Genomic DNA, 22,655 nt, shown 5'->3' on the forward strand with positions numbered 1-22,655 from the left:
CCAAAAACAGTGCCAGGCCATTGAAGAGGAGGTCCTGGATTGACTCCTTTACTTTCACCAACACCCCAGAGGATTGCAGCCACGACACGCTCCTCATGGAAATGGCTGAAGCCATAGTCCTGGCTGCAGAGTCCACCACGTCCGAGGCTGCTTGGAGGGCAGTCCTCGCCACTGCCTTGCCCTTGTCTTTTAAAATTCATATGGGCCTCTCCTGCTGGTAATCCAGCGGGTCCAAATTTCATCCAACTTTGTGGGGATTTGCGGGGAGGGGATAAGGGATTTTTTCTAGCTTTGTTTTTATTGTTATGTTAGATCGCAATTCCTACAGAGGACAGCTTGCTTACTTACCAAATCAGTGATCATGGTTCACCAATGTGGTTAGATGTTCAGCTGCATGTGTGTTTTTCCTCTGTGTTCTCCCTGGGTGTTGCCCCAGCTCTGTGCAGAGAGCTGGCACAGCAGACCTTGAGCAAACCGCCCAATGATCACAAAATCCATCAAGGTACGAAAGCACCAGGCTATGTTTATGGTCGACAAAGCACGGTACTAGTATCCCATAGACTCTACTGGACCACTAATATATGTGTGCCCGTAACAATGGACTAGCTCATTGAACGGCAGGACTTTCCGTTCCTCCCTAGGCGAGACACACTCCCTCTGAGATACATTTTTATACCCTGATACAAACAAGTTATGTACAGTCCCTCTGACACAGTTACTTCCCCCGACGTGGCTAGTTATTGCCCATTACCTTATAAATGTTGGTTCAATCAAAACATTTTATTAATGTTTATAAAACATTATAATGTTATCATTGTGGCCAAGTAGGGCCTGGTGATTGGCCACTCTCAATTGGAAGCTGGTAGTTGAATAAAATTTTTCTGCCCAAGAGATTGAGCTTCTTCGTCTCTTTGTTCTTAGGAGTCGAACCCAGTTGCCCTTGTCTGTCGCGCTCATTGGCCGTGGATATGACCAGCGAGCTCGGGGAGGAGTGGGTATAAAGGTATTCAAAGCCCTTGGCTGGAGACATAATATTTCTTCTCCACCTGCTTGGAGATGGGGGAAAGGGAGGAGGGAGTTTGCCACAAGGCCTTGATCAGTTTTACCACTCCCTTGTGGACGGGTAAGGCCATCTTAAGAGGGGGCAGCTGCACTCAAAATGTTGAATAGGGTGAAGGGTTCCAACAACTCCTTGGCCCCTAGCCCCAAGTTCACTGCCACCCTTTTAAGTAGCTCTTGATGAAGGCATCACTACTACCTCATCAGGTGAAGAGGATGAGAAGTTAGGTATAGGCAGGTCAGTCAACTCCATTTTCCCTGCCAGGGGAGCCTCAGCTGAGGCTGGCTGCTCTTGGGGACTGTGCTCTGATTCCTCCTCTGAGTTAGTGGGCGGGTGGGAGACTGTCGCCAACTGCTTCTCAGATATCTCTGAGACTGACTCAAAAATCTGAGGAAACCCCCAAGGGTTCCAGAACTGCCACGGAGCTGGCCACTGCCTCAGAGGCCAGGCGGTACCAGGGGAATCCTGATGCCTCCGGTGCGTGATTTGGCCCACAGGCAATGCACCTTCCTTGCTTTCCCAGCTTGAGGAGGAAGAAACTTGTCTCCAGGACCAAGGAGGTACTGCTTCCGCCTGTCTGCACTTTCCACGCTGGCTGTCCCCACATTCTTCTCTTGGGCACCAGTGCTGGGATGTTGACACTTGGTGCCGTGTCTCCGGTGATGGCAGATTAGTGAGGGTAATGCAGCAATCAATGCCTCGCACTCTGAGAGTGGTGCCTCTCTATTGACCAGGAGCAAGGAGACCTTTGTCGCTATTCCAGAGATCAGCGATGGGCCTCTGGAGACCTGTATCGACAATCTGGAGATTAGTGACGAGACTCCGGAGACCGGCGCTGCGAGTCCGGAGGGTGATGCAGATGCTATGGGGACTGGTGCTGGGCCTCTGGGGACTGGCAACTCACCTCTGTCAGTCTCTGCCAGACAGCTGGTGATGAACATTGGGATCCCAGACAGCGGCGCCTAGAGTCCAGGGAGTGGAGCCGGGAACTCTGGCAGGTAATCCACTCATATTGGAGGGCCGGCGACATTGCTCTGGAGACTGCTGGCAGGATGCTGCCAGAGATCGGTGCTGCGGAGTCAGAGATCACTAAAAAGGCCCCATGGTGGGTTTGCCCCTAGAACAGGCAACCTCACTGGCAGGCGTCAGCAGCAACAGAAGGCTGAAGCAGCCTGGAAGGTGTAAGGGCCGTTTCCTGGCATGGCAGGCAGGTCTCAGAGGAAGCTCGATAGCTCTGTGGACACTAGAGCCTGGCTACAGGCTGGAGGTGGTGAGTCGCCTCGCCAAGGTCTTTGCTCACCTCCGGCTCTCTTCTTACTCTTACAGGATAGATGATACTGCCCTCTCCCAAGCTTTTTCTGATTCTTATCCGGCGCTGGGAATGGGGAGGTCCCAGAGGTTGGTGGCACACACTGCACTGACATGGCAGTGCTCAGGGTGGAGTCCAATCTGGCCAGCTTGGAGGCTAGTGCAGGGGACAACTCCATAAGGGGTGCTTGAAGCTGAATGTCCTGCTCCTTTTTGGTGCGCAGCATGAAACTTTTACAGATGCAACACTTGTCATTTACGTGGATTTCCCTCAAGCACTTCAGACAGCTTTGGTAGGGATCACTGACAGGCAGAGGTTTTTTGTAGCAGTCAGAAGGCTCGAAGTCTGGGGACTGGGGCATATCCCATTCCTAGGCTAAGTCCTGTAGGGGACTATTTCTACACTAAACATTAAGGGAACTATTAAAAACTAAACTGAAAAACACTAACAACTATATACAGTATAATCACAAATAGGAACACTAACTGTACAACAAGGTAAAGCTTGCTGCAGCAAGGGAATATTCCAGCACCATCACTGGCGGTTAAAAAAGAACTGAAGGGGGCGGGGGAAGCCAGCGGTGCCCCTTATACCAGCATACACACACCACTCTAGAGGACACCAGAGCCGGTCCCCTACGGATACTACTGAAGGAAAAATTTCTGGCACTGGTGCATGTGGCAAGCACACATGCCTACAATGGAATGAACATGAGCAAGCACTCGAAGAACCTTGTCTTTATGAAAAATTGTATGAGGTAGGTGTGCCATAAGGACCCCAACCTTCTCTCCCCTTCTAGCCAAGGTAATCGCTGTCAAGGAGGCAACTTTTCAAAGAAAGATGGAGGAGACAGCAGAAGACCAAGGGTTCAAATGGTGGTCTCATAAGAGCTGAAAGGACAAGCTTCAGCGCCCTGGCAGGGACAGGTTTTGAAACTGGAGGGGGAAGGGGAGTGGGGGATAGGATGGGCCTGTCCTTATATTGCCCTTCAGGAATTTCACAGTAGTAGGATGCAGGGCCGCCTTTAGGCCGATTTCACCGATTCCCCTGAATCAGGCCCCGTCCTTAAGAGGACTCTGCGCCCAAGCCCCGGTATGGCGTAGCGGCAAGAGCTAATGCGCAGTACCGGGGTGGCCCGGCTTCCCCGGGGGCAATTTAAAGGGCCTGGGGCTCCCAGCGGGCCCTGGGGTGGGGTGCGCCAGCTGCCTCTGCCGCCCCGGTCCTTTAAATAGCCCCCAGAGCCCCACCGCTTCCCAGGGCTCCCGCGGCTATTTAAAGGGCCGGGGCGGTAGAAGCAGGGGAGCCCCGGGCCCTTTAAATAGCCCCTGAGCCCCAGGGCTGCTGTTGTTGCTGCTACCCCAGTGGGGGAGGGAGAAGGAGGGGGCACTTACTGTACAGGGTGGGCTGTACCCCTTGTACCCACACCCTCAGCCAGCCCCTGCTGCACCCCTGCCCGCACCAGCCAGCCCCACAACCCCTGCCCTGCCTGCACCAGCCCTGCACTCCCTGCCCTGCCACTGCCGCAGCCAGCCCCTGCCTGCAGCCAGCCCCGTACCTCCTGCCTGCAGCCAGCCCCTGCCACACACCCTGCCCTGTCTCCAGCCAACCCCTGCTGCACCCCACTGCGGTCCTGCCCGAAGCCAGCCAGCCCCACACACACCCCTGCCTGCAGCCAACCCCTGCCGCACCCCCCTGCCTGAAGCCAGCCAGTCCCGCACTCCTGTCTCCAGCCCCGCCAACCCATGCTGCAGCCCTGCCTGAAGCCAGCCAGTCCACCCCCGCACCCCTTGCTCTGCCTGCAGCCAGCCCCTACCTCCAGTCAGCCCCTGCCCTGCCTCCAGCAAGCCCCATGTCCACTGGTGCCCTGCAGTTCCCAGGGCAGTAACCCTGCACACCTGCTTCAATGGGGCAGGGAGCAGCTGGGACCCACACATGTGCACACCCTAGGGTGACCAGACAGCAAGTGTGAAAAATCGGGACAGGAGTAATAGGATCCTATATAAGAAAAAAGACCCAAAAATCGGGACTGTCTCTATAAAATCTGGTCACATCTGGTCACCCGAGCACACTCCCAGGGAGTGGTGGGGACGCACACATGTGAAACAGAGCTCATTTCTAGTTCAGGCCCATCTTTTTTAAAAAGAACTTTAGGTAGGGTTAACATACATCCATGTTTTCCTGGACACGTCAGGCTTTTTGGTTCTTAAATCGCCGTCCGGGAAAATACGGACGTATGGTAACACTATTGGTACAAATAATACATACAGTGGCACATCCCTTAAATCAGAACTTTTTATAGGGAAACCGTTGCTAAGAAATGAAAGGCTTTTTTTTTTTTTTAACATGTTTTTTGTTTGTTTTTTTAAGTCATCCCTGCCGAAAATGTTCGAATTGGGCCCCGCACTTCCTAAAGCTGGCCCTGGTAGGATGGGTAAAGACTGAGCACCCCTCCACCAGGGCATAGAAAACACTGAGAGCTACTGTGTGGGACACATAGGGAGTAGATAGACAAGCCTGACTTCTTCAGTGAGAGAGAATATTCCAGTACGAGGGGTATTCCCGATGCCTCAGGATGTAAGTGGTACTCCAGAACCAAAGGGAGAATCGTATCCACTTCAGTGTAAATGCTATTCCACTGAGAGGTTCTCCTGCTGTTGTTGTTTAGGATGGATTGAACATTCTGAGAGCACACCCTCTCTATGCTTGTTGTCCATCCAAAAACCACACTGCCAGATGCAGGGAAGCTGGGTCGGGGTGGTTTGTCCTGCCCATATTCTAGGACAGCAGGCCCAGGAATGGTTGTCGGTGGACACATCGATGGGAAGCTAGCTTTAGGATGGTGGTGAACCAGAACTGCCTCAGTCACTAGGGGGCTGTCAGTCAGGATCACTGTTACCCCAACAAGCTTGATTTTCCCCAAGTGCATGATACGAGGTATCAGGGGGATGGAGCAAAGGCATACATCAACGGGTCTGACCATTGTACCAGGAAGGCATCCCCTCTGGAGCTGAGGTCCTGGGCAGCCTGGGAGCAGTGTGACAGACACTTCTTGTTCCGCTGGGTCGAAAAGAGATCCTAAGATAGGACCTTCTCATTGCTGAAAAATGCGCTACACTATCAACAGGTAGGAGTTCCTACTTGTGATCCACCTAGAAGTGTCTGCAGAGGGAGTTGATTATTGCTGGAATGTGTACTGCTGAGAGGGTGATCTGGTGGCCTCAGGCACCAATTCCAAAGTTGGATTGCCTCTCTGCAGAATGGGGTGGATCTTGCTTCTCCCTGTTTATATGTTAGACTGTGTTCATATTGTCTGACTTGACTTGGATGTATGGAGACTGGATAATGGGTAGAAACATCTTACAGGCTTTGTGAATTGGCTGAAGCTCAAGTAGGTTGATATGCAGCCTGGATTTTTTGGGGGACAAGGAGTTGTGGGCTGTCTGGTCATAGAGATGTACTCTTTGTAAGTGGCACGGGAACAAAGGGGACTCCCACGTAAAACCATGTCTCTGCTCTCCCACCAGGTGAGTGACATCAGCACATTCCATAGAAGAGAAACTTTAACTGGGACACAGACTATCCTTAGCCATGTTTGGAGGCACTGCAGGTGCAGCCGTGCAAACAGGGTGACATAAGCCACATGGCAGTGTGCCCCTAACAGGACCAAGCAGGATCATACTGTAGTCTGAGGACCGAGACAAAGCTGGGCAATGAGATCCCTCATGGCAAGGAATCAGTCTTGAGGTACGTAGGCCATTGCTATGAACGAGTTCAGAGCCATCCCAACTAATTATATGATTTGCGCGGGCGTTAAAGTTGACTTGTCTACATTTAGCTGGAATCCCAGGAATGAAGGAGCTGAAGTGCAGCAGGGGCTGCTGCTTACATTTCTTGACATGACCAACTCACGAGCAGCCAATCATCCAGGTAGGAAAATGTTGGTCTGCCTTGGCTACCACTACAAGCACTTTTGTAAAGACCCTCGGGGCCATCAAGAGGAACTTTTTTTTTTTCGGGGGGTGGGGGGAAGGAGGGAAGGAAAGGGGACTGTCCAAATGAAACTATGCCTCTTTCAAATCAAGGGCCGTAAACCAGTCACCTCCACTGAGGGAGAGTATCAGAGGCCAGGGTGATCATCCTGAACTTTGAGTGCTGTATGAAGACATTCAACTGCCTGAGGTATAGCATGGGCCTCCAGCCCTCCTTCTTTTAGGAGTGAGAAGTACCTTGAGCAAAAAGCCCTTCCCTACATGAGAGGGTGGTATGGGCTCTATTTTGAGAATCCTCTAATGAGATGGGTCCCTGAAAAGGGACTGGGATGGGGAGAGAGCAACTCTAGTGTGTAGCCGTTTGATAGCATCCAGGACCCATTTGTCCACTGTGATAATGCGAGAGAACTGGGAGACAGCCACCAAAAGTGGTGATAGTGAGCAGTGCAGAGACTGGTAGATGCCCTCATGTATCGCATCAAAATATTTTCTGGAGGCAGCTAAGACAGTAGAGTGCGACAATGTGGGATGTGTGTGTCATAGTCTATAAGGTGCCACAGGACTCTTTGCTGCTGTTACAGATCCAGACTGACACGGCTACTCCTCTGATACCTGGTGGGTGTGTGTCACAGGCTCACATGGTGGTTGGCGGGGAGCTTAATGAGACAAGTCCGTGGGGACCTTGGAAAGGATACAGATAGATTATGTAGGACCTCTGCCATTAAATTGGGGGGGGGAGGGCGGAAAAGAGAGAAACAAAAACAAAATCAATTTATGCTGGTGGTGGTAGATGCTTTTAGCAGGTAGGTGGAGGCATTCCCAACAGGATACCAAACTGCCAAGGTGACAGCTAAAAATCTGGTCAATAAGGTATTTACTTGTTGGGGGGGTTCCAAAAATAATTGACTCTGACCAAGGAGCCGCTTTCCAATCAGATCTGATGGGGGAGCTCACAGCACTCACCGGAATCACACAGCTGTTCCATATTGCTTATCACCCGCAGGCTGTGGGACAGGTAGAACGCATGAACCGCACTATTAAAAGTGAATTGAGAAGGGGGGTAGAAAAAGGAGGGAAAAATTGGTCACAATTGTTACCCTTTGTTCTAAAGAGAATAAGGGCCAGAAAATCAAAAAGGTACAGGATTCTTCCCCTCCTCCCCCCAAAGCTCTTATGGGAAGGCCAATGGAACAGTGGGAAATTGTGCTTACTCCAGTACCTGGAGAGATTACTACACATGGATTAACACAATAATGGGTTTTAAGCCTAATTAACCAGAGAGGGCAGTGGCCTGGCAAAATGAGCAAGGAGCAGCAAAAGTCAAAACATGGTATAATCTACCAGGAGAACACAATATATCGCAGTGGGTGACTGAGTGATGTACCAGATTCCCAGCTTGACAAAACCCTGGCTAGGATGATTTAGATGGGGTTTGTCCTATTCTGAGCAGGGGGTTGGACTAGTTGACCTCCTGAAGTCTCTTCTAGCCCTAATCTTCTATGATTCGAGGACACCATCATCCATGAATGGAAGGGCCCTTACCTGGTCCTTAACCAATTAGGACCCAGTTTACTATTACTGGCAACAGGAGTGGATTCATTGTACACAAATAAAGAGGTACAAGTACACAAAAGATGAGAAACAGGAAACAACGATGTTATTTGTTTTACAGAAACAAAATGCAAAGGATAGTGGAATGGAGAGAAATCAACAACGCTAAAATGTGGAAAGGTAGATGGTACCTGTGGATGCGAATGGGATGATGTTTAATAACCCAGGACAGAGGTGTAACCACTCACCGAATACCCACCTGTGATTTAATGAAGGGGGAAGAGGAATGAGAACCAATTGCAGTCATACGGGTTAAGGGAGAGTGTAGACAGGGAATGGAATTTGCTTCTGCCCCACTGGTAAACTTAAATTATACTTGTAGTGCCCCTCCCCGATACCACCCCTTCTAATATACAGTCATGTTCTGTTTTGGGAGGGTCTTGTGTCTAGGGGCGATGAGACCACCTCTTATGTACCTGATGGGAGGGGTAAGGAGCGAGGTTACTTTTGGCCATCATCACTTTCTTGCAGACTTTGAATCTCCTCCTTACACCTTCCCTGCTCCTCCAGCTGCTTGGTTACCATAGCAACTGATTAGCCCCCTTATCTTCTCTTGTTACTGAAAGGTAAGGCTACCAGCTTGGGGGGGTGGGGGGGAGAAGAAGAAGGAGAGTGTAGCCTTGTGCTTTCACTTACATTCTTTTGCTTGCTTATTCAGCCTGTTTAAACTAAAAGCAAGGCCAGAAGCAAGATTATTATTGTTTAGTCTTTACCCTATTTACTTCACATTCTCCTATTAGCCATGATGGTCAGGGACAACCTTATATTCTAGATGTCCCTAAACCTCTGACTGCTAGAAGCTGGGACTGGATGACAGGAGATGGATCACTTGATAAATGCCCTGTTTTATTAATTCTCTCTGAATCATCTGGCACCAGCCACTATTGGGAGACAGGATACTGGGCTAGACAGACCACTGGTCTGACCCAGTATGGCCATTCTTATGTCATGCTCCAAGACTGGAGCCAAAGGTACCGCGACATCCTATCCGGACCTACCAGGAACAAGAGTAGATGAGGAGCACATGACTGCACTGGAGCTTCCAATTCACAGCTGGGGCAAGCTATTGGTGGACGTTGGCCTGACTGAGTCAGGACATCCTATAGCAGGATTGGATCTAAGAGTGACTGAGGATTCCAGATCTGTATAGATAGCTAGATCCTAGAAGAGGGCATATCGAGGTCCAGCCTGCCAGGTGTCTTGGGCTTGGCCTGAACTGTCCATCTCACCTTAGAAGTGTAGGACTTATGCAGGGCCAATACCACCAGTGCAGAGAGAGAATGATCCCTTCTGTCTCTACGTAGTGCACGAGTTGTTACTGCCCTTTCACTGCAAGGTCTCAGCACTCTGGAAGCTCCCAATACCGTGAATGTAATCTTCCTATAGTCCAGGTGCACCTGTTCTGGGGCACAGAGTCTAGCAGGAGGAAGAGGCAAAGGAGACCCATTTTTAGAGAATTTATGGGGAGATTTGTCCCTCTTCTTGTGAGGTTGTTGACCCTTGCCTTCCTCATGCTTCTGCTTCCTAGTCCATTTCTCGAGGCCTCCCATCTGTTGGGACAAGACACTGGAAGGGTGTTGCCCGGAGGCTCTGAATAGGTAGTTGGGGAGTAGGAGGGCCCAGGTTCTGAACAGGGCCTCATGGAGAGCTCCAGAGCCTGAATTAATGAGATTGCCTGGTACACAGGGAGAAGTGTGGCAGATGCCACACTCTGAAGGATGTGTGCTTCCCGAGGTAATACAGGCAGCTCTCATGTGGGTTGCTCAGTAGGAAGACCTCAGGGCTAGCCAGGCAAGGCTTGAAGCCTGGAACTTTGGGCATAATAGGTACCCAAAACTCAAGCTATTTAAAACTTTGAACAACTATTTACAATATTTACAGGTTTGACGAAGCAGAGCACTGAAGAGCAGAATCGGACATAGGAGGGTTCCATCACAGACCACAAGTTGTAGAAAAGGAACTGGAGGGGCTGTCGATCCGCACTACTCCTTATGTTCTTGGTTGGGGGCACAAAGAGGCGCAGAGTGCAAGCATGGACCAACGGACACCGGTATTGAAGAATTTCCAGTACCAGGTACACAGAGAGTGTGCACACTCACAATGAATAGGGATCAGCACTTGAAGAACCTGGCTATATATTTAATAAAACAAAGTTACAATAAGGCAGCTTTTCAAACTTAATGTTGCATCAACAAGTTAAAGGGGAATTGTCTACATGAAATTTAGTCAATTTGTCTGGGATTTTCAAAGGAGCCTAATGGAGCTGGGCACTTACAATCCCAACCTTAAATAACGGAGTTAATACACCTGCCCTGAATGCTCTTGACCACATGTGGGTTTAGTCACATCTTCCTTTTTATTATGTAATGTCTCTTCTCCCATTCCTAATTGCTGTGTGAAAGTTTTTATCTGCTTATGTGAATCTGACTTTACATCATCATCAAATGCACAAAAGCAAAACTGAAAAGGTAAGGTTCCCCCATGCATTCTGCATCAGTTCTATTAATCTGTAGGAGCAAAAAAGACTGGAGTGTAATTTTTAAGTCGGTGTTCCTTTTAATCAAGCCTTCACACGTTGGTTTCCCTATCAGTTCCACAGTAGTAGGAGATGGATGATTAGAAAGGGGAGCTCTGCTCTTTACACAAAAATATCCTGGTGAAGAATCAAAGGGAAGAAAATGCAGTAGATTTGTGAATAGTTATTCACGTGTAGGAACTGCACATCCAGACAGTTTTCACAACAGGTCAGGTTGCTAGCTACTTGTTTTTAATTAGATTATTAATTGCTGCTGCAGCAGGCTAAGTTATCCTACATGAAGAAATCAAACAACGATGAGAAATACTGATTTGCTTCAATGCTCTGCAAGGACATGAAGCAACATATTAGCATGGATTAGCTGCAGTAGCCTTTAATGCAGCAACAAAGCTTTATTTTAAAAAAGAAACAACTCTGCAGTAGGTTCCTTCTCACACCTTAAGTACCCATAAATATCACCATCATTAGCCTTCCTAGGTCTCTTGGTTTCTTTGGTAGACAGGAAGTAAGCTTCAATATCTTCAAATACTCAGTGTAATACCACGTTTAAAAATATCTGGACTCAAGTCTGGGACATCAATGGATATCCCATTTTTGTAGATTGGATATCACTTAGTTGGCACCTAAAGCATAAATGCTGCACAGCCATTACCACAGCAAGGATGGAGAGGGAAAGCTAAGATGGAGCTACTATTAGCAAGGGCATCTGAGCTCAAGAACGATACCTGATTTTTGGACATAATACAATATACATCACATTGCATCTCTGGCCTCCTTTCAGGAGAACTAAGACATTTGTATTCCCTTTCTTCCTCACTGCTGATGTAAGGGGTCCAATCTGTCAGCCCTGGAGACTGAAAGTCCTCCATTTATCCCACAGAAGCAAGGTTCCCCTCACACAGCCATGGGAGGGATCCACCTCTAAGAGTAAGGAGAGAAGCCCAGTTCTCATGGCCATTCACTCTTCAGCCTCTCTATGGTGATTTTAGGTTGATGTCTGTCCACTAACAACTGTGATGACTATGAGAAGACAACCAGCCAAAAACTCTCCAAACTACCTACTACAGAGAATTCAAAGACCACTCTGCATTACAATTCACACAGAAATTAAAGGAGATCATCAAATCCTTCCACAAACAGCTCCAAGAGAAACTCTACAACCTTATACCCCACAAACATAACCCAGGGACCTTATACACACATCCCAAGATACATAAACAAGGGAACCCAGAAAGACCCATCATATCTGCCCACAGCACTCTTACTGAAGGAATATGAAGACTCTCAGAAACCCATCCTCAAGCTACTCACCACATAAAGGGCCAGTTCCCTAAAGGATAACTGACTTACTCCAGAAACTCTAACATTAACAACCTCTCTCAGAATACCGTCCTTGCCACCAGATGTCATATCCCTATACATCAACATCCCTCATCATACCGCTGCCTCCCTCAAATATCTATAAGACAATACACAATACTTACATAGCCATACCAAAAACTTTAAAAAACTCATTCATTTCATCCTTATCCATAACAACTTTACATTTTAACACTCTATCCAAATCATGGGAACAGCCATGAGTACTATGACAGCTCTTCAATATGCTAATCTCTTCCTGGGCCACCTTGAGGAAGAATTTCTCAACAAAGGCACCACAAAACCTACGATATACCTGAGATTCATCGATTATATTTTCATCCTCTGGACAGACAACCTAAACTCCCTCAATAGATTTCCACCACAACTTCAACACCACCACCCACACATCAAACTCTCTTTAGAACACTCTCACACCAGCATCAACTTCCTGGACACCACGATCAGCTTCAATAATGGAACCCTACAGCCAACTATACACAAGAAAGCCACAGATCACCACACACTTACCTCCACAGATCCAGTAACCACCTCAGACACACCAAGAAATCTGCTGTCTACAGCCAGGCACTCAGATACCATAGAATATACTCTGAGGAGAAAGTCCAGGAAACACACTCAAACTCACTTAAAACCTTCACCAGACACTGCACCAGAGACGTCGAAAGCATCATGGAACAGGGCACCCAAATACTAAGGAAACTTGCTTCATCATGGACCAAAAATACCCAAACCCCCTTTTGTGACCGTTAAATAGCCTCCCAGACTCACCAAGCTCATCACAAGTCAAAGCAGCACCAGACTCTGCCATCACGACAAATGCAAAACCTGCAGACATCAACACCCCCGAGAACACTCCTTTCAAGATCCATATGTCCTACATGCACCTACCACAATGTCTGATGTATCTCTGCCAGTGCATCAAATGCCCCTACAAGAACTATGTGGGTGAAGTGAGACAACGACTACGTTCTCAAATGAGCTCTCACAGGAAGAAAAAAAATACTATACATTTGTGGGCGAACACTTTTTGCAAATATCCATATCTGACTTTTCAGTCCTCATCCTCAAAGGAAACTTGCACGCCACCTTCAAAAGGCGGCCCTGGGACCATAAATTCATAACTCTGTTAGACACTAAAAATCATGGACTCAAAGACACTGGTTTTATGGCTAATTACAATTTGTAACCTACTAACCCTCTTTTCCTATGACTGTAGAGGTACTATTGCTAAAATCATTTTAAATGGTTTCCTGCAATGTGTTAACCCCTTATGTTTAGCAATCTGTCCCACCTGGTATTTAGCTGTGACACTGATTACTTTTTCCAGAGCTGAAAAAGAGCTCTATGATGCCTGAAAGCTTGTACCTTCCATCATCAACAGAAGTTGATCCAGTAAGAGATATTATGTAACCTACCATGTCTCATTAAGGACTAGACAGACCAATTAAATTATTTCTATTAGAGGAAAAAATTAACTGTGAGAACATTTTACTGATTATATTTGGGAAAGAAGGGGAAGGAGCAGCTGTTGGGGGGTCTGGTTTTTGGCCATACTGCATTTTGTACAATATGTTATTTGTCGTATTTTGCTGGGCACCTCAAAGGCCTTTGAGACCATATTTATTATTAAAACTGATACATCTTACCTTTCTGTCTCTGGATTTCGGAACAGTTTTCCCTGCATTAGAGACCACCACAAAACTCCCAGAGGCTCCCTTTCCTTTCACCTATTTTAAAAGAATAATTTTCATTTCACTCCCCAGTAAGCAATAAATTAACTTTCAATAATGGCCAGTTGAGAGAGGCTGTAGTATATTGTGCCAAAGAATTAGACTACCTCTGCGCACCTTACAGTGACACAGGAGAGCTCTCCTGCCAACAAAATAAAACCATCTTCAATGAGGGGTGGTAGCTTTGTCGGTAGGAGAACATCTCACACTGACAAAGTGCTCTCCACACCAGTGCTTTTCATTGGTAAAAAAAACTTTTGTCAGTCAGGGATTCCCCCCCACACACACACCCCAACTGACAAAAATTTTACTGACAAAAGCGCAGTGTAGACACAGTCTTAGATTGGAAGGCTTCCTGGCAGTAGACTGCCACAAATTCAGAGTCTTGGATTTGATCCCTCTATCTTAGCCATAGAGAGCAGCACACTGAATCTCAGAGGCAATGGTGATTTTAAACAATAGTCCTTCTGTAAGACTAAGGAGCTAGTTGGTAACAAAAGGCAATAATAATAGCATAATCTGTTTGCCTTGAGCAGATGATCCTGTGATGCTGGAAATCTGATGTTGCCAGGACAAAATATACTTTTAAATAAGACATGCTGATGCAAAGGTGAGGCAGCTAAACTTACAGTGAAAACACAAGCTGTTGCAATGCCATAAACCACAGTTCACCATCAAGATATAAACAACTGTATCTTGTACAGAAACTTATGAAGTATATGGTTCCTAGAACAATGCTAACACCTGTCAATGACCAAAGAAGCTGAGACAAATGTATAGTAACCTTCATGAGAGACAACAAGATCACCCAAATGACATGACTATGGAGTGTCTCACTACTGGGTTAATATGGGTGTTTTCACTCACCTCTGCAGGGCTGCTCAAAGTGGCTCTTACCTGTCTGATGACTCCCCTCTCCAGCTCCCTTTTCAGTGCTTGCTTTAGAAGATAACCTCTCCTCTCAAGCTCCAGGGAAGGGTACTTGTGGATAATGTATTTACGTATGGCAACCACTGATGCACCACTCTTTTGAAAGCATGCCTGAAACAGAACCAACAAGTTAGCAAACCACATGCAACAGAACTACCTCTCCATGGGACCAGAGAGGTAGAGATTAACTGTTGCATATATGACAGCACAGTGGCCCAACATGCCAGGGCTGCCTTGGTCCCACAATGGTTTCAGAGGCAAAGAATAGCACTAACGGTATCACATCTTTCTACCCTTCACAGACTGACTGAACAGCAGACAACATACAAGTAGTGTGGTAAACAGGTGGACAACTCACTTGTCCTGTGTCATGGAGTACCAATTTCTGTTGTAACAGAGCTAGTCACTCCTTACAGCAAAGCAACAACTGCACAACTGTTACTATGTTCCACCCATGTCAGACCGAGTTAATCATTGGTTACAGAATTAATTGCCAAATTTCCACTCCCAATTTTTTGCCATGAATTTTGAGAGTGAAACTAGCAGGCTAAAAACAGAAACTAAGCTACAAATTCATATTTTAAAAGTTGCTTCTTTCAGAGATTCATGTTTAGGATACCAAGTGCTACTTTTAAATTTCCTTGTTAAGTATAAGATCTTATGAGATTATAACAATACTATAATTCTGCTATAATTTTGTAGCCCAGTTATCCTAAATCAATTACTTAAAAAAAAAATCTTATTTTAAAAGCAATTAATTGGTAGTTCCAAGAGTTTAACTTAATGAAACTCTGGGTATAAAGTCAATTTGCAGGTCTAGGCAGATTTAGGACGACTACCCACATGTACAGTCATGTAACATGGGATGAATTTAACCTACACAGAGCACAATTATGAGCCTTAGAATCTACACCGTTACCTGCCTCTTCTAAATAACAGCAAGCAATCTAGGATTTAGAGCAACCTAGAGTTTAGAGCATTTCTTCTCTCTTCCTCCAATGGATTTGGACAAAACTTCGGTAGACTGCAGTGGCGGGAGAGGTAGAGTCTTTTGCAACCACAGCTGGTAGAGCCCAGACTCCCTGCGAAGGGAGTGTGCATTGAGTGAGTTCTAAGGGGAAGTGGCAGTGTTACTGCTACAAAAAGGATCTTGGGACACAGCCAGAAGTGGGGATGCAGTAGACTTAAGACCACTGACATTTTTGGACTTAATTTGCAGTATTTCATCCATTTTGTGCTTTGAAAAAGCTTTGAAAGACACACATAGCAAATTGCTGTGCCAATCAATATAAGTCTGGTAGAACACAGTTAGAAGCAGAAGCACAGCAGATTGGTTAACTGATGCCAGCAGTCAACCAAAGTCAATGCAACAGTTTCTAATGAGTCAAACAGGAAGAGGTACAAACTCTAGACAGAGAAAAGTTAGTCAAGAGCCCCTCTCAGTTACATCACTGACTGAGAAACAAAACTCAAGTGCCAGGAGTCAAGAGTGTAGTAGGAAGAGGACCTGAAACATAAGCCCTTGTATCAGAGGCCTGAGCTAAAATAGTGGTCAAAGCTGTGCTGATATAAAGCAGAGTCAGGCTGTGAGCTAGGTAGGGCCGGCTCACAGAATCTGGCAAGAACAGGGCTGATATTGCAGAAACACACATTCCTAAGTAGTGCTAGGCACAGGCCATGCATGCAAACCCATTCCAGAGGGGTGGTACCAGAAGACCTTGATACCAACACATTCCCCAAAAGATAACAGGAACATGCTAACCCATCTTAAAGATAAGGTCAGGATAACAGCATGATGGATAGAGATGTTTTGATCGAATCAACAGGTACATGGTAATGGGTGGTGGTTAGCTACGTCACAGGGTGGTATCTAGGTATGTCAGAGGGCAGTAACTAACGTCAAGGGGCAACATGTAACTTGTTTGTAGCTGTGTATAAAGATGCATCTCAGAGGAGTGCCTTTGTCTGGCCAAGGGGAGAATGGAAAGTCCAGCCATTCACTGAGCCAGTCCATTGTCACGAGCATACATGTGTTAGTGTACCACTGAGCCAGGGCATTAGCACCGTTCGTCGGCAATAAACCTGACCAAAGTTCCTTTGCTGAAAACTGAGTCTGTGGATTTAGTGGGCAGCTCAATCAAAGTCTGCTATCTCCGCAGAGCTGGGACAACAGAGAGAGAGAAAACACACACACACACGCATGCAGCCAACATCTGACCATAAGGAATTTCTGTCACCAAAGTCCAACAGTATACAATATATTATAGTATGACTACACTACAAAAGGAAGTTTCATGTCTATATTCATGTCTATATTCATGAATAAGACAAGTATTATTCATGTCTATACAGAAAGCTGATCTGAACACAAGGGCACAACATCACAGCAGGATTTCTGGACCTCGTATTATGATTATTTTCCCTGCCCCACCATCACAGCAGCACTGTTATGTTATCACAGATACATAATCTCTTGCCTTATCTACACACTTATAACATACTCCTTGTAGTATCTGAGCACCTATTTGTCCATGCCTTAACACATGCTAAAGGTGATTTTGCTTACCCACAGTCAGAATTAAGTATATATTAGTCCCAAGATAAGAAACTGTGAGGATACAACTGTGAATCCTAAGAATCCTCAGATTCATAATATATTTTATATCTGACATACAAACAAAGGGAATGAAGTCTTCCACTTGCCTTGATGGCCTCAGTTAAGATAGCATCCATCTTTGGGCGTGAGGAGGCAGCCATCTGTGTTTGCTTCTGTGCTCTAGCTAGTTGGCTAGCAGAAAGTGTTGCCCATGAGGGAATGGTCTTTTTCACTTTCTTCTCCTTTTCTTTAGACTGATCCTTCTCACTTAGGGGGAAAAAAATAGTGACAGTAAGACAACAGATACTGCACCAAGGCAGCCCATGGAGCAAAGAAGCAAAACTGAAAAAAATAAAAGTCTCAAAAGGTTGTCTTAAAAAGGAAGGGCTTTTTAAAAAATATAGGAGGAGGCTAAGTAGATAAAGCACTGAGGACTTTATATTAAACTGATATATTTTGAAGCATAGACCGTGATAGTTCAGTACCAGAGGATAAATCCAAAACCCCTCAAAAGACCAATTCATTTATTGCATAACTAACAGACATGTTCAAGATCAACAAGGACACAAGGAACTAGAGATCTGCCCTTGTCCCTTCAGCCAGAAGGATTCACACAGAATATCACACAACTCTGTAACTCTCCTTAGGCTAACAAAGGGTTCCAAGACAGAATGGAGACCCATATGCAGGCCAGGTCTACCCTACAAACTTTTGTGAACATACCTGTGTCAGACAGGGGTGTGACGTGTGACCAACACAGCTGTACTAGTCCCTAATGTAGATAGTTATATTGGCAAAACTGCACTTCTGCCAATGATGCTTGGTTAGCTTTTGGAGGAGGGTGTGACAGAACAGACACGATACCTAGAAGGAACTATGTGAGCAAAAGTACAGTTTTATTAGAATAAGCTGTGTCCACACTGGGAGCACTTTGCCAGTACAATATAGTACTATACCTACATTGTCATAGGGCTCCTAGGCCTGGTCTAAACTGGGGGGAGGAGGGGGAGGGGGAAAAGAGGGGAAATCGATCTAAATTACGCAACTTCAACTACGTGAATAACGTAGCTGACGTTGACGTACTTAGATCTACTTACCGTGGTGTCTTCACTACAGTGAGTCGACTGCTGCTGCTCCCCCGTCGACTATGCCTGCGCCTCTCGCTGAGCTGGAGTACAGGAGTCGACAGGAGAGCGCTCGGGGATCGACTTATCCCGTCTAGACTAGACGCGATAAATCGATCCCTGCTGGATCGATCGCTGTCTACCGATCCGGCCAGTAGTGAAGACATACCCCTAGTATATACCTAGCCCCCTGTGATGGACAGTCAGAGTTAGTCAGAAGATAATGCAGAAGGCTTTGCACTCCTGATGGCACCCTTACAGCATACTAACATGGCATATGGGCTGTTTAGTAAAACTTCTGTAAGGGCTCTGCCTTATCAGGGAAGAGACAAAGTACCTGTCACAAGAAGGTTACAGGAATATGACCTTACAGCACATTTAAAACACTAAACTTACCAGTCTAGCAAAACTGATTTTGAACTGCAGCAAGGATTTATTTCAGTTCATTGGAAAGTGGCACAACAGGAAGAATTATTTGCAACCACAAAGTGGGGGAGGGACATCAGATTGGAGCAACCTCAAGGCTTCTCTTCTTGGGAAACAGCATCAAGTGCAACAAAAACACTTACTTCACACCCTGGGAATGCGGTAACAGAACAAGGTGCTAACAGTGGAGCCCATTACACAGAAAAGACGGTTACTCACCGTTGTAACTGTTGTTCTTCGAGTTGTGTTGCTCATATCCATTCCAGTTAGGTGCGCGCGCGCTGCGTGCACGTTCGTCGGAAGATTTTTACCCTAGCAACACTCGGTGGGTCGGCTAGGCGCCCCCTGGAGTGGCGCCGCTATAGCACCGAATATATACCCCTGCTGACCCATCCGCTCCTCAGTTCCTTCTTGCCGGCTACTCTGACAGTGGGGAAGGAGGGAGGGTCTGGAATGGATATGAGCAACACATCTCGAAGAACAACAGTTACAACGGTGAGTAACCGTCTTTTCTTCTTTGAGTGATTGCTCATATGCATTCCAGTTAGGTGATTCCCAAGCCTTACGTAGGCAGTGGGGTCGGAGTGAGATGCTGCAGAATGCAAACTGCTGAGCCAAAGGCTGCATCATCTCTGGACTGTTGAACCAATGAGGCAAAGGTGTGGACCAAGGACCAGGTAGTTGCACGACATATCCCCTGGAAGGGTAAGTGAACCAGGAAGGCAGCAGAAGAAGCCTGAGCCCTGGTGGAATGTGCAGTAAGGTGGCTCGACAGAACATGGGCCAAGTCACAGCAGGTGCGGATGCAGCGTCACCCAAGATGAAATCCTCTGGGAGGAGACAGGTAGGCCCTTCGTCCGGTCTGCCGGTACGACGAAGAGTTGGGGCGTTACGAAAGGGTTTTGTCCGCTCGAGATAGAATGTGAGCGCCCTACGGACGTCTAGGGAGGGCAAACGTGCTCCCCTCGCGAGGAGTGTAGCTTCGGAAAGAAGACCGGAAGGAAGATGTCCTGGTTGATATGAAAGGTCGACAGCACCTTGGGGAGGAAGGCTGGACGTGGTCACAACTGCACCGTGCCCTTGAGAAACACAGTATACCATGGGTCCACCTTGAGAGCCTGAAGCTCGGAGACTCGTCTGGCCGATGCAAAGGCTACAAGGAAAAACTGTCTTACAGGACAGGTATATCAGCGAGCATGTTGTCAGTGGCTCGAATGGGGCAGTCATAAGACTGGTTAGAACCAGGTTGAAGACCCAGGTTTTGGCGGGGCGGTGAACTTGGGGGTATAAACGCTCCAAGCCCTTGAGGAACCTAGAAACCACAGGGTGTGAGAATACGGTGCGGCCACTCTCCCCTGGGTGGAAGGTAGAGATGGCTGCCAAGTGTACCCTTAATGATGACCGCGCCAGGCGCTGCTGTTTGAGAGACCAGAGGTAGTCCAAGATGGAGTGGATCGGAACTTCGGTGAGAGAAACATTGTGCGTTTCGTAGCAGCAAGAGAAACCCTTCCACTTGGCCAGCTACGTTAACAGAGTGGAAGGTTTCCTACCACCCAGGAGAATCCTGTAGAACCGAGGCAGAACGTAACTCGGATCGGTTTAGCCACGCAGCAGCCGTGCTGTGAGGTGCAGGGATTGCAGGTCTGGGTGGTGAAGTTTGCCGTGATCCTGCGTTATGAGGTCTGGGCAAAGAGGCAGGGGAATCGGGTTGGCTACTGACAGGTCTAGCAACATGGTGTACCAGTACTGCCTGGATCACGCTGGAGCGATCATGATCAGGTGCGCTCTGTCCCTGCGGAGTTTTAGCAGGACCCTGTGAACCAGCGGGAACGGTGGAAAAGTGTACAGCGGACGACTCGTCCACGGCATCCGAAAAGCCTCCAAGATCGAGCCCGGGGAGAGGCCTTGGAATGAGCAGAACTTCTCTCTCTTTCTGTTCTCGCGAGAGCGAAGAGGACTATGCGGGGACAGCCCCACTTCTGGAAAACGGAATGGATAACGTCCGGAGGAATCGACCACTTGAGAAACAGGAAGGATCTGCTGTGGCGATCCGCCAGAGTGTTCCGGACCCCTGGGAGAAAGGACACTACCAGGTCTATTGATTGGGCTGTGCAGAAGTCCCGGAGTTGGATAGCTCCCTGCAAAGAGGGGAGGACCGTGCTCCACCGTGCTTGTTTAGGTAACACATGGCCGTTGTGATGTCTGTGAACACCGAGACACAACGGCCTTGCAGGTGCTGCTGAAACGCCTGGTACACAAGGCAGATTGCTCTCAGCTCCCGGACATTGCTATGCAAGGCCAGCTCTTGAGCCGACCGAAGGCCTTGAGTGCAAAACTGACCCAGGTGAGCCTCCCAGCCGAGAGATGGGGTGTCCGTCATGAGGACACCGAGGGGTGAGTGGATGGAACAGCATCCTGCACGCACCAGGAGGCGTCGACCCCCAGTCAGGGAGCCTAGGGGCGCTCAGGGAGATCGAGGCGACCATGACTATGCTGTCTCTGCCGGGTGGTACACCGAGGTGAGCCACGATTGACGTGGACGGAGGCGAAGCCTGGCATGTTTGTGCAGGCAGCCATGTGACACAGGAAACCTATGCAAGTGCGAGCCAAAGTTGTCGGAAAGGTCCATAGACCTTGTATAATTGTTACCATCGCGTGAAACCAAGGCTGAGGTAAGCAGGCTCTGGCGAGATTGGAGTCCAGGATGGCCCCAATAAATTCTATTCCTGTGTGGGAATCAGAGTGGATTTCTCTCTATGGATCATCAGGCCTAGGCGCAGGAATAGGTCCTTGTCGCGCCACATGACTGGTAACTTGGGCCCGGTGGTCCCTCAAATGAGCCAATCGTCTAGATACGGAGAAGCGTGTATCCGGCGGTGGCGGAGAGAGCGGCGAGTACAGCCATGCACTTTGAATACACTTGGGGCTGTAGAGGCCAAATGGAAGGACCGTAAACTGGAAATGATGACGGTTGGCCACAAACCGGAGGTACCTTCTGTGTGGAGGATAAATGGTGACATGAAAATACGCGCCCTTCATATCGAGGGCGGCATACCAGTCTCCGGGATCCAAGGATGGGATGACGGTCCCCATGGATACCATGCGGAACTTCAGGTGTATCATGAACCTGTCGAGTTCCCGCAGGTCTAGGATAGGTCTAAGACCTCCCTTCGCCTTGGGGATTAGGAATTAGTGGGACTGGAACCCTTTGTCCCTTTCGTCCTTTGGTACCTCCTCTATAGCTCCGATGGTGAGGAGCGTCCGCCCCTCTTGCAAGAGGAATTGCTCGTGAGAGGGGTCCCTAAGAGGGACGAGGATGGATAGGCTTTTGCCCCATTGGTGGTTAGAAGGACCCTGATTTTGCCTTTGGGGTCCTGACTGACGCCTATGACTGCCTCAGCGACGCCTGCTGGCAAAGTCCTGTCTTTGTCTAGGCGCAGGGTAAGGGCGGTGAGGCTGGGGCGGAAAGGTCGGCGCTGAGTCACTGGCGTGTGCATGCCGAGAGGGAGCGCATAGTGACCTTGCTGTCCTTTAGGCTTTGCAGCCTAGGGTCAGTTTTTTTTTTTTTTGGGGGGGGGGGGGGGGAGAACAGGCCTTTGCCATTGAAGGGCAAGTCCTGTATAGTGTGCAGCAGCTGCGAGGGAAGGCTCAATAACTGGAGCCATGAAATGTGCCTCGTGGCAACACCCGAGGCCAGAGTCGTGGCTGCGGAGTCAGCTACATCCAACGAGGCCTGGAGGGAAGCTCTCGCCACCTTCTTCCCTTTTTCCAGGAGGGCAGCAAACTCTTGACGGGAGTTCTTAGGAACAGACTCCGTAAATTTGCCCACCGCCGCCCATAGTAGCGGCTAAGCAGGGCTTACTGGTTTGCTACGTGAAGTTGCAGGGCCCCTGCCGAGTACATCTTACGGCCCAGTAAGCCCATTCGCCTAGCCTCCTTGGATTTAGGGGCTGGTGCCAGC

At 48.0% G+C, this 22,655-nt stretch overlaps 1 protein-coding gene across 1 annotated transcript in view; it reads right to left on the minus strand.

Moving 5' to 3' along the window:
* The window catches only part of LOC120388044 (heterochromatin protein 1-binding protein 3-like), a 62,619-nt gene that overhangs the window by 32,411 nt on the left and 7,553 nt on the right, over window positions 1-22,655 (minus strand). Inside the window, 3 exon segments of the mRNA XM_039509587.1 lie at window positions 13,535-13,615; window positions 14,516-14,659; window positions 17,252-17,411. Of these exon segments, the coding sequence (XP_039365521.1) occupies window positions 13,535-13,615; window positions 14,516-14,659; window positions 17,252-17,411 (385 nt within the window).

This window comes from Mauremys reevesii, linkage group 21, assembly GCF_016161935.1.
Source record: "Mauremys reevesii isolate NIE-2019 linkage group 21, ASM1616193v1, whole genome shotgun sequence".
NCBI lineage: Eukaryota > Metazoa > Chordata > Testudines > Geoemydidae > Mauremys > Mauremys reevesii.